The following is a 12,907-nucleotide window of genomic DNA, read 5'->3' on the forward strand; positions in this document are numbered from 1 at the left end:
AGGGAAAGGATATATATGTATAAGAATAAATAAAACTTAATAACTCTTGACCCAACCGACCGATATCGATCAAATTTTCAACATAAATGACGTTCGGGCCTGGGATTTTTTAAGTCATTTCACTTTGACGGTAAAACTTAGGGGAGAGGGAGATATATAAAAATGATTGAAAATGACCGATATTAATGTCTAATCCATATTTTTCGGGATTCTCAGTTGAACACTGATGCCATTTAAATCCAAATTTATCCCTGCAATTTGGGGGATGGGGAGATAATAATGAAAATGATCGAAAATGACCGATATCAGCAAGCGCTTTAGTAATAGTAAACAGTGACTGACTAAAGGAAGATATTACTAATTTTTCTTGTTTTAACCCAGCGAAACGGGTAGTTGACGCTAGTATGTAACAAGTTCGGATAAAATGGTAGATGAAAATTTCACGTAGATGGGTTTGATCTTAAGGGAAGTAGTTACTTTTGGTTCCCTGTAGTTTTTGGTGTTGCTGTTCGACGACAGTTCGGAATAAGTAAGTTTGCCGATATTTCTACACTTAACGAGTTTGATAGAAGGTTTATAAGTTTGCATGCTATTTCATTCTGGTGTCATAGTATCCATGAACCGTGCCTACCTGTTCGGAAAAAAAGTATTTTATGTGTGCATACATTTTTCATGGAAACACACTAGAATCATCCCAGATAGAACAAATAAATAATAAATAAATAAATAAATATAGTTTGAAGGACTCATCAAATATATTTTTTTGAATAAATGACGTTCTTCTGGGTATTACATATCCTGAAATGGAACATTCTTTTAATTGAATTTGTATTTTTTAAAAATCTTCGTTCATTTCTACCCAAAGAATTACTTATTTTTCACCTTAGAAAGTAATTTGTTTCCGACAAAAGGCTGCCATCAACAGCACTAATTTGGCAGTGCTGAATTTAAGTGAAATATTATTTGCGTTGCAGTGCAATTTCATGTATTGATATTTTCTGTGAATTATATACAAAGTGGCTTCAATCTTCCGTCTGTAATGATTTTTTAAAACAATAACTTAAAAAGAGAGGGAATTGTAATCAGTAAGTAACATTGTAGAAATTTATTAAAAAGTAGTAGGAAATTGAGGATTCAGTGCTTATACTCTAACTTCGATTGCTCCCTCAGCACGAAAGTCAGAGGCAAAATTACTTCCTTTCAAATTGAAGTGAGAATAATAGTTTTCAAAGCATGAACAGAAACTCCGTGCAAGGTTTTCATTTATTTGTCAATATATTGACGGATTAATTTATGCTTTGAATTTGTAATTCCAATTTTTAAAACTATTTTTTTCTTCTATCTACTGCGTTTCATTTTATTTTTAGAAAGTCGATACAAAACAATATAGTATTGCTATATTTTTTTTAATGAAACACGCCTTCTTTCTGATGGCTCTGTTCCATCTCTGGCGTGCATGAACGCAATAACATCATCTTTCAACGTTTAGTCAACATATCGATCTGTTAAGGACTCTTGGATGTTACGGAAACGGGCAACAAGATTGGATTTGTTGACCAAATAAAGTGAAGTACTGATTGCTCCAGAACACGACTCTCTACATTTTGCTTTTTCTCTCCTAAGAGTTGCTTTTAAAACCTGGTTTAAGATTAACAAACAAGTGCATTTGAAGACCGGTATTAACTCGAATTTAACTTTAACATGTAAGAACCAACTAGTCATTTCTTTAAAATTTTGTTTCGTATACTCAAACTTCTGTTTTGTTCTGTCTGGCAGATATTTTAATTGATTTATGTAAGGAAAAATTGGATAGCAACAAGACAGACTAGACCAGATAGCATTTTCAACGCCAAAGTAGACCAGTCTCGTTTGGTCTACTATGGCATGTAGGAAAAACATATAAATGAATATATCAAACTATATTACATGTACAGTCCGCAGCAAAAAACCTGCAACACAAGCATATAAGTTTATTGTGAAACTATGCCTAACAGCGCAGGGAATCAACATAACGTCTAAGTGGCACGAATGACGCCAGAAGAAACCTCAGCGTCCTCCCCTGCACATTTATTTTGGAACAAAAGACTTCGTCGTTTCACAATAAACTTACATACTTGTATTGCAGGTTTTTTGCTGCGGACTGTACCAGCTCTTGTATTATTGAACGTCGAACTAGTCTACTTTGCCAGACAAACTTTAGCATATTGCACGTACTTTGATATAGATAACTCAATGTCTATAAAACTGGTAGGTGATCTAGTCTCCAATGTTACCATCCAATTGTAAATAACTTTTTTTAAAAATCAAAAAGTACACTTCATTGTTTTAAAGATTCTTAAAGTGCTTCATTGAGAACGAGAGAGAGTGAGAGAGAGAGAGAGAGAGAGAGAAAATAAAAATATCAGGATAGCTAATGCCCAAAGGATTCTAAATTTGTAGGATACCAGAAAAAATTACTAGATGTCGTCTTGTTGATTAAAAAAATGACAAATGGAGTATGTTGTTTTCATAAAATTCATATTGTTTTCATAAATACTTTTCTAAACTTATTCAGCTTCAGTAACTTAAACAGAACTGTTATCTAACCTGACGAAAGTACCAACTCGTATCCTGCAGACTATTTCATGATGTTACAATAATTAATTAGGGGGCAGGGGGGGTAAGTTACTTTTTGATACCTTCTCATATATTCATAACTTTTTTATATAGAGGGGTATGGTGAGTAATTTGCAGAGCGTTCATTTCTGACACTGTTTTTTGCTTTTCTTTCTTACCAGACCACGTGAATTTATAATGTACAACATTATGTCCGTGGTTGTTCTCAAAGTTTTCTGTTTTCTCCTCACGCCAGGTCTTCCATAATCATTCACATTAATTTATTACCCTTCTTTAGCCTACAGAGCCTAACTATGGTACTACAAATTGAAGACTTCATTCTCTCCTATTTGTTGGACAATATCTATATATAGTCCAAATGCTTTGTAGTTTATTTTGTGCGTATATAATATCCAAGAAAACTTTGTAGTATCATATTTTATTCTTGAGATACCGCTTGACGTCTTTATACAACACCGAGGAACCGAAGATAGCGTTTATCTCTTACAATGGAACCTCAACTACTACTTAGATTTGTGTTGTACTCCCAACAAGTTCTAAACATGTGACTACATATAAAATTCTACTAATAACACCAACTTGCACCATTGTAATCACTTGAATATCAATAAAAACATAGAAACATGAACTATACAATGAACATTTTTGAATGTATGTAAATAATAATTACATAACAGTAGAAAAGTGCGAAAGTTAAAGAAACAAATAATAATAGCAATTACTTATTGTAAGGAAATAGTTCTGTCATAGCTATATGATTAATTTAGTATAAAAATATAATAGGATTTTTTTAAAATTCCCTTACATCATTTAAGCATCACTTTTTCCCAGATCAATATAATTCTCTAATTTGACTATAATTCTTTAATTTTCTCGGAATGTCATGTATTATTATTATTTCGATCAGAAAGGAAGCAGCCATGAGCAATCCTAGTTTAGTAGCAGTACAATCGAGTGAAAAATTTTCCTTTTCTTCCGTTTTATGTATTAATATAATAGTAATGAATTAATCCAATTATACAATAGTTTCCTTTATTTTAAAAGGAATTAAGTAATTTTGAACTTTTAGAAACTATATTTACATTGACTCAACTACGTCTTAATTGACAGAAGTTGTACTGAAAAAATGATTTCGATAAGTGTGCTGTTTACTTGTTTACTTATCATTTCATAAGGAACAAAATTGGATACTTAAGTTTCTTTTCATGAATGTTCCACTAATTTCTACAGTATAAAATCCAAATCCGTATAATTGACCTTGCTCATTGTGTGTTAACTATTTATTTATTTATTTATTTATTTATTTATTTATTTATTTATTTATTTATTTATTTATTTATTTATTTATTTATTTATTTATTTATTCTGTAATTGAGAATCGTATTGGTTGTCCAGTGATTAACAGTTAAACAGTCTTTGATCATTCAGGTAGCAAAAAAGGCTAGTGTTTTGAAGAGGCGGAAGTCGAAATCTCGAATGGATGTTCCAGGCAATGCTATTGAAGGTGGAAATAACCGAAGAGAGAGCGAGGGTGATGTAGTCTTCTATATAGAAGAACCAAAAGCAGGTACCGTTATAACTTCTATTCAAAATCGAAAGAAAAAATCTCTCCCAATTTTATATTATATATAGACCATTCATATAAAGAATCGATATAATTATATAAATATGTAAATATCTTCGTCCTTTTAGTAATTTTGAGGTAGTTATTAGTACAAATTTTGTAGTGCAAAATAATGTATGAAAATAGTTTCCTCACGTAATGCAGTTGGGCAAAATAGTTTTCTATATTGTCAGCATTTGTTTATATAATATACACATATTCCAAAATTCATATTAAATTTAAGATATTAAATATGGTACTTAAAAGAAAGTTCTTTACCAGTAATGCTTTTCGTATATGATATTAATTCTAAGAAGAATGTCATGAGACTTAAATATTTTTCAGCAGTAATCATGTAATAATTGTTGTCTTCCAATTTTGATTTTTCTTCTGTCTACAATTTAATAACTTAATCTCGAAAGTTAGTCACATATTACTGATAATTGGTTCAGATGTAATTTTATTTCATGGTATAAATTAAGTTCTGTTACTTTGAAAGACATATTACCAGTACAAATGGACCTGTTTGTTAGTGAATTATGTCTTTATATATTTATATCGTACATATTTTTGCATAATTGTTTAAATAATTTCTGTAAACAAATTAAATAATATAGTTTATAAATTGTAACAGCTGTGTAAGAAATAGATATAAGGAGTTTGTCCTCATATTAAAATTATATCTAAATATATTAATATGAGAGCGAAGGATTTTCTTGCTACTTGTACAGTCCTCACGAGGCAGTAAATTTTAACTTAGAGAACAATATTCTGTATTTTCTAAATTAATGTTGCTATCTGTATTACGTGCAAGCAAAAGTCGTAATCACTGACTGTAAGTAGTTGATGGCAATATCGATTCAAAATAGTTATTCACAATAGTGATGTAGTATAAACATAATACAAGCGATTTCTTCAGTTTATCTATAAGTAACTCTAGAGAAGATGAATTAAAATTACGTCACAAAAAAGGTATAAATAATTTTAGAAAATGTTTATGCTAAATTTGTTTGATTCAGAAAGTGAAATAATTCAAATAGTCCTAAGGTAATAGTACTTCTCTTTTTATTCAATTTATTTCACAATCCATTTAAGTGAGCCCAACTGTATTGAAGTGGTGTGTATTTTTAAAGACATTTTTCTCCCTTAGAGACCTTCTGTAGTTATTTCCCCCTTTCTCTGGGTGTGTCACTTTTCACACATCTATTAAGTTTTTAATGCATGTTTTTTTGTTTTCTCTGTAGAGTTATGGGTATGTCTTTCACTTTAGCATTGTGTGGCATTAACTGATATTAAAGGTATCAATATTCACAGTCCAAGGCACTTATAAATCGACTTTTCACATCTTTCACACTCTATTACAAAGATAAGGAATTCTTTATTTTCGTGATATTTATTTTTGCAGTTGTTCGTTACTTAATTAACTGAAGTCAGTTTTGCACTGTTGATTCTAGGTAGTTGACAAAAATATATATTTACGAAGTAATAATAGTGATTATATGATTAAAGTACAGAAACAAAGGCTGTAAACTTCTCAGGCAGAAGGGCGGATTTTTTTTTCACAAAAAAATCGAACTCAGGATTTTTTTTTTTTTTTTTTGGTAATTATTGTTATCATAGAAAATTAGAAAGGCTCACCATAAGCATCTATTATTGCAATCAATTCTACGAACTTGAATACAACTTTATATTTTCCTTGTTCTGTTTACCTGATATTTTACTGAAAGTAAGTTTGATCAACTTTATTCACTACTTCCGATGATTTTTTGGCATACTTTTTAAAATTATTTTAAACTATAGATTTGGAAACCTTTCCAAACTTTCTGTATAATGAATGAAAGTTGCCTTCTTGATCTAAATTGGGATACACAATAAATATTCCATAATCTACAGTATATTTTAATATCAAAATTCAGTATACCTTAGAGAGATCCTGCTGTAGTACTGAACTAGTGTAACTGCTGGCAACTTGCAGCTGTAATATACGTACAAGAAACTCACATAGGAATTCATTTTGTGTTGAATATCATAAAAAGGAAGATGACTGTAGTAATGACAGTATGAAATAATCTTTCAAACTGAACGTAATATTTCACAAAATGCTTCAATACAATATTTCTCACATGTAATTCCATTAACACGGATTTCAAACTTTTATAATAATGAATCAATTTTATAATACTGTATAAAACTGAAATTTAATATTAAGGTATTTGCATCCATAATTGGAACTAGCGTGAAATTGATTGTAATGTTTTATTCCGTATCGTACATATTTCCGAAATGATTACCTCCAAGAAATTTTAGACTATTATTTAAGATATAAAAGTTTAAAATGTTAGCGTACAGGTCATAAAAGTTTAAAATATTAGCGTACAGATCATGTAAATAGTTGTTTCCTTGTTTCTTGCAAACTAGTAAGTACATTGTTGTGTGTTAGTTTTTGTTAATTGATCACAAGACATGTACTTATAGCAGTAGATGATGGTTTCTAACCCGCTAAGTAGATGCTTTAGTGGTAGTGGTAGGGAGTAGTTTGTAGATATAACACAATAGAAGCAGAACCATTGTATACAGCTTCAAAATTCATACAGATTACATTATATACAGCATTACATTTGTTTGTAAAAATATTCTCTTTGAGAAATTATGTGAGGAATTACTTCTATTCCCTATACACAATATATAGCTGGAATATATGTAAATAAAGGAGACCATCATAACCCAGTTGGATTTTTAAAATCCTACATAAATTCGCGGAAAAGAAAGTTTTACGTGAAATAGATAAATTCCCGGAAATCTAACATTACATAAAGAATATTTGACAGCCAAAATTGTACTTCTTTATAGCATTGAAGTTTAAATTGGTTAAGAAAGAGAGAGTGAGGAGCATATTGAGGAGCTCATAGTGAGGAGCAATAAGACGCTTTTACTATTCAGAATTTTAAAACATCACACCTTCATTTCATATTAGCTGGAAACACGCCTAATTGTTGTACCTTAATTGTATAACAGTAGCCGTTCTAATTTTGCAGAATTATAGTCGACAAAAGTAAATATTATATTTGTCACTTTAAATCATCTTAAGACAGAACGATAATAGGGAAAATCGTAACCTTCTACGTGATTGACAAATGTTATAACATATACACATCAATGTCTTCAATACAAGAACTGTCCTCCTACCAAACTTCACAATGCATATCTTTTATTTTAATTTATAGACATTTATTTGTTCTTTATGTTCGACTTGCTTTTGCATGCAGATGAAGATGCTCCTTACACAACTGTACGAAGATTGAGTAGCGTGTTACAAAGGCTGTCCTCCATCTCTGCTTCTTCAAAATCTGACAACCCTGTATCATATCTATCTCCTTCTAGGTCCAAAAATACTGAATGTACTGGTGAGTAATGTAGTCTACTATTTCTTTCCCATGTTCTCTGCATGGTATTTGGTCTGCTAATGTGTAATGTTTTTATAATCAATATTATTCACTGTGTTATTCTTTTCCTATCTTGTAGCAATTGTCATGTGTTTTGGATCACAATGGTAAACTATTTCCTGTAAACACAATAATTATAGCACCCTTTACTAGTACTATCTACATTTTAAAAAAATACAGCACTAGTGTAATTCATACACATCTGTCAAACATTAAAATAAATCGACTTATAAATATATTGCGGTTACTCTTCTATAATGCAGATCATGAAAACTTTCCTCTTGTAGTGTTCAAATAATGTATAGCAGTAAAAATTATTTTGCATATTAATAATCGTGAGATTTATAATTTCAAAAAATTCAACGTAGACGACAAGTAAAATTTTTTATTGAAAACGAACACGTTTTCCAGATTTGAGTTAGTTTTGAAAATGTTCTTAAGTGTTCACTTTTATAGAACATCTAGATACTTGTACAGTCAGATAAAGTTAGATATTATACAATGGAAAATAACACATTATAGTTCTCCCTTTATCTAATACAATAGTCTATAATAGAACTAGAAGGAACACGTGTGGTAACTTCAATTTATTAAAGTGTACTAGAGTAATCCTCGGAAAAGCAAGAGCATTTGAACCCCACGGAACACCAAGATTGAATAATTTTTACTTCGTAATGTTTGTCGTTACAAGTGAGCTTGCTTTCCGGAACAGAAGCAACACTCATGTTAAATGCATGAAGAATTCATAGAATTGCAAACGCTTCCGCAATAGTTAATATTCAAAAAAATAAATAAATAAATCAAAACATTTTAGAATATTCGAGTGATTTTCACCCGATCTTGGCGTTACGAGGGTTAATACAAATGAAGATAATCTTGGAGTTTGAGCTAGCTTATCGAAAAGATAACCGTAAATATAGCAAATTTCTTCGGTAATGATTGCAAATGCTGGGTGGAAACTTGTAACGTAATTCAACAGCAGCTGACTTGTAATAATTTCTTCGTAATAATCATGTGCCAGTGAAGTAAAAAGTTTTAGTAGTCTAATTTTAAGTGTAGTATCTACATTAATAATTAAGACAAAACATAGTATAGTATTGCCTTAATAATAATGTACTAATGTTGTTTGAAATATTTTATAAAATATTTCTGATCTAGAACTCGTAGTGTTCTACAATACTTTCAGAAAGATATTAAGCATTATAGCTACTGTTGAATTACTTATGAATTTTTTTTTCAAGCTATACACTAATTCATAGGTAAAAGACTGTTAATTGTAGTAATTGAAACAACTGTTATCATAAATACATAAATGGAAGATGCAACTTACTTAATTTATTTGTAAACAACTCAGTCGTACCAATAGTTATACTCAGTGTTGGGCAAAATCAATTGAAATCAATTGCAATTGATCAATCAATTGAAAGTAATTGCTCTGAAAATCAATTGCAATTGATTTCAATTGCAATTGATTTCAATTTGTAATTGACAATTAATTTCAATTGCAATTGAATTCAATCATAAAATTTGCAATTAAATTTTCGTCAATTGTTAATTGTTAATTGGTCACCCGGCAATTGAAACTTTTAATTGTTAATTGTCAATTGCAAAGGGTGCAATTGAAACATTCAATTGTTAATCGCAATTGACAATTGAAACTTGTAATTGTTAATTGTAATTGTTAATTGCAATTGAAGTCAGCAATTAAAACTGAAGATAAGATGTGTGTATATTGTATTGTCCACTTGTTACTGTTTTACATATTTCAAATAAGGTACTTATAAGAAATGCTGCATACCTACCATCCCTTTCCTCCCTGGGAAGAAAGCCGTGAAACTAAGTATTTTTTAAATATATTATGTTTATGGTTCTATCCCCATCGAAAGAACTCTATATGCCCGTCATGCATACAATAGGAATGAGCACGAGCGAGTGCGAGCGAGTTTTCTTTAAAACTCGACTCGACTCGAAGCAGACATCTTTGAGTTCGACTCGAGATCTCGGCTCGAAAAATTTCCCCCAACTCGACTCGAATTCGGATCAGTTTTCCAGTCGAGTCGAGCCAATTCGAGCTAAATCCTTTGTGTAGTTCCAAGTACTACTATCTTCAAGTATCCTACATAGAAAATATAATTATCAATGATACTACTATTACTACTATAACTAATTATTATTATAACACCGTGTACCTGTATAAACATGGAATATAGGCGGTTTGTATCGGAATACTAAAAATTAGTTTACTGTCGATCTCGGTAAAGAAATCTTCAGGAGGCAAGGACATCGGTCACGAGGTTCTTGGTTTGAGTTCAAGAGGAGCAAGTATTCGTGCTCGAGCCAAAAATTGTTAGAAGTTATGGGACTCCAGCCAAACATGTTTAAAACTGCTCCACCCGGGTTTAGGGTTGTCAACGACTCAAGCGGCTCGCTCACAGCTCATTCACTTATCGAGCCGAACCGAGAACTGAGCCGAGCCAACAGCTCATCCAACCGAGCCAGCTCGAGCCGAAGGCTCACACGAGCCGAACCGAACCGAGCTGATTGCTTACCCCAACCGAGCCGGTTCGAGCCATTAGCTCAGTTAAGCTAACTCGAACCCAGCCTATGGACTCGTTTCAACGGAGCTGGTCCAATCGAGCCGAGTCGATAACTCATCTTTACCGAGCCGATTCAAGCCATTGGCTCAATTGAGCCCAGTCGATGGGTAATCCCAACCAAGCCAGCTCAAGCTGTACGCTCAGTTGAACCGAGCCGGGCCGGTTGACATCGCTATTCCGGTTGGGCTTCTACTTTGGCTAAAAAAAAATTGGACCGTGCAGTTCTCAGCCTTGATGGTAAGAACTACAAAAAATGATATGAAATCTTTGGTTTTACGTCCCACGCTTATTCCGGTCAGGCTAAAGGAGACGGTGATGATGGCAAATGAATGAAATGAAGAAAGTGGGAGGAAACGAGAGAACCCCGAGAAAATCCACGAGCACGGTGTTTGTCCACCACAAAGTCCAAACTGCGCGAGCTGGGATCGAACCAGGGACCTCAAGCACCGGAGGTGAACGTTCTACCACTGACTCACCGCGCCCCCTGGTAAGAACTACAGTATATACTGATATTGGTGCTCACGGCGTCATTAACTTGTTCCACCACCAACGAATTTCGAGGTACTTTGTTTTGCATCTTTTGAGCGTGTTTTGTGTCGCTTTGTGCGCCTATTCCCACAGTTTGAGCATCACTGGAAGTGCGTCAAAATGGGCCTACAAATATGGCGGAACAAATTATTGCTCTTCCGCCACCAATGAATTTCGAGGTCGTTTCCTTCACATCGTTTTGTGCCGTTTTGTGCGTCTACTTCCGTTTTGTGCGTCATGGGAAGTGGGTTAAAATAAGTCCCCAAGGTGGGACGAAAAAGACCAAGAGTTCCGCCACTATTAAATCTCAATGTCGTTAATTTCACATGGCGTACCCTTTTGTGCGTCTATTTCGACGTTTTGTGCCTCACTGGAAGACGGTCAAAATGGGCCTCAAAGGTGGGACGAAATTGACCCACTGCTCCGCCACTACCGAATTTTGAGGTTCTTCCTTTCGCATGGACTAGTGAATGTTTCGTGCTGTTTCGTGCCCCCATTTCCACGTTTTGTGCGTTACCAGAAGTGGATCAAAATGGGCCTCCAAAGTGTGACGAAAATTACTCACTCCTTTGCCACTATCGAATTTCGAGGTCCTTCCTTCCGCATCGTTTAGTGCCCTTTTTTTAAGTTTTCTGCGCCTATTTCTCGTCTTGTGCATCACCCGAGGTGAGTTAAACGGGGCTTTAAAGTGGGAGTTAAATGGCTCACTGTTTCGCCACTGTCGAATTTCGGGGTCGGTTCTTTCGCATCGTTTAGTGCCTGTTTTGTACGTTTTGTGTGTCACCAGAAGTGTGTCAAAATGGGCTTCCAAAGTGTGACGAAAATGACCCACTTCTCCGTCACTACCGAATTTCGTGGTCCTTCCTTTCGCATCGACTAGTGAATGTTTCGTGCCGTTTCGTGCCCTTATTTCCACGTTTTGCGCGTCACCAGAAGTGTGTCAAAATGGGCCTCCAAAGTGTGACGAAAATGACTCACTCCTTCGCCACTATCGAATTTCGAGGTCCTTCCTTCCGCATCGTTTAGTGCCCTTTTTTTAAGTTTTCTGCGCCTATTTCTCGTCTTGTGCATCACCCGAGGTGAGTTAAACGGGGCTTTAAAGTGGGAGTTAAATGGCTCACTGTTCCGCCACTATCGAATTTCGGGGTTGGTTCTTTCGCATCGTTTAGTGCCTGCTTTGTACTGTTTTGTGCTCCTATTTCCACTTTAGTGCGACAACGAAAATGGGTCAAAATGGTCTACAAGTATAGCGGAATAACTTAATGCTGTTCCGTCACCATCGAATGTCGAGGTCGTTTTCTTCACATTTTTTATGTCACTTTGTGCATCAGTGGGAGAGGGTCAAAATGGACCTTGAAAGTGGAATGGATATGTCTTTTTCTGCCATATTTGTAGGTCGTCTTTGACCCATTTTCGTTGGCCTACAAAACGTGAAAATATGCGCAGAAACGGTAAAAACATGCACTAAACAATGCGAAAAAGCGACCTTGAAATTCCATACTCGTGGGAGAGAGGATGATTTTTCTTCCCACATTCAATGCCCATTTTGACCCACTACCATTGGTTCACAAAACGTGGAAATAGGTTTACAAAACGGTAGAAAACACGCACAAGATGATGTGAAGGAAACGACCTCGAAATCGTTCCTGACGGAACAGCATTAACTTGTTCCGCCATATTTGTAGGATAACATTGACCCATTTCCGGTGACGCAGAAAACGAGGAAGTTTGTAAGCTTAATTATATAGAAAATTTTATACATTTTTCCTTTACGTTGGTCTACTTTACGTTGATTTGGTACTTTTAAATTTTATTCAGTTTTCCACTGAAAAGTATCTATAATTCAACAAGGAAATAATTATTAATTATAATTATTATTTATATAATTGAATTCATTGTAATTTGTTCCATAACAAACACTTTACCATTTCGTACTAGCTGTTATGCCCGTTCTTCGCATGGATCAGATAAAATATCAATGTAAACGAACTGAACAACGGGAGAACAATTAAGAAACATTTCTAAAATTGGATATATTTTGTGTGAATATATATCCAACAACGTACATGTGTTTTCATTGGGAAGGCCGATGGGGGCTGAATTTGAACGTATACACTATC

At 33.8% G+C, this 12,907-nt stretch overlaps 1 protein-coding gene across 4 annotated transcripts in view; it reads left to right on the forward strand.

The window, feature by feature from the left end:
- Window positions 1–12,907, forward strand: part of LOC145680853 (potassium voltage-gated channel subfamily KQT member 1-like) — a 422,605-nt gene that overhangs the window by 381,481 nt on the left and 28,217 nt on the right. For 2 of the 4 annotated variants that reach the window (XM_081751981.1, XM_081751984.1), the window contains 2 exons: window positions 4,030–4,183; window positions 7,486–7,623. In XM_081751981.1, the coding sequence (XP_081608107.1) occupies window positions 4,030–4,183; window positions 7,486–7,623 (292 nt within the window). The remainder of the gene's footprint in view (window positions 1–4,029; window positions 4,184–7,485; window positions 7,624–12,907) is intronic. The other 2 variants (XM_081751982.1, XM_081751983.1) reach the window with 2 other exon arrangements.

The sequence above is a fragment of the Thermobia domestica genome, chromosome 3 (genome assembly GCF_964235325.1).
Source record: "Thermobia domestica chromosome 3, izTheDome1.hap1.1, whole genome shotgun sequence".
Lineage (NCBI taxonomy): Eukaryota > Metazoa > Arthropoda > Insecta > Zygentoma > Lepismatidae > Thermobia > Thermobia domestica.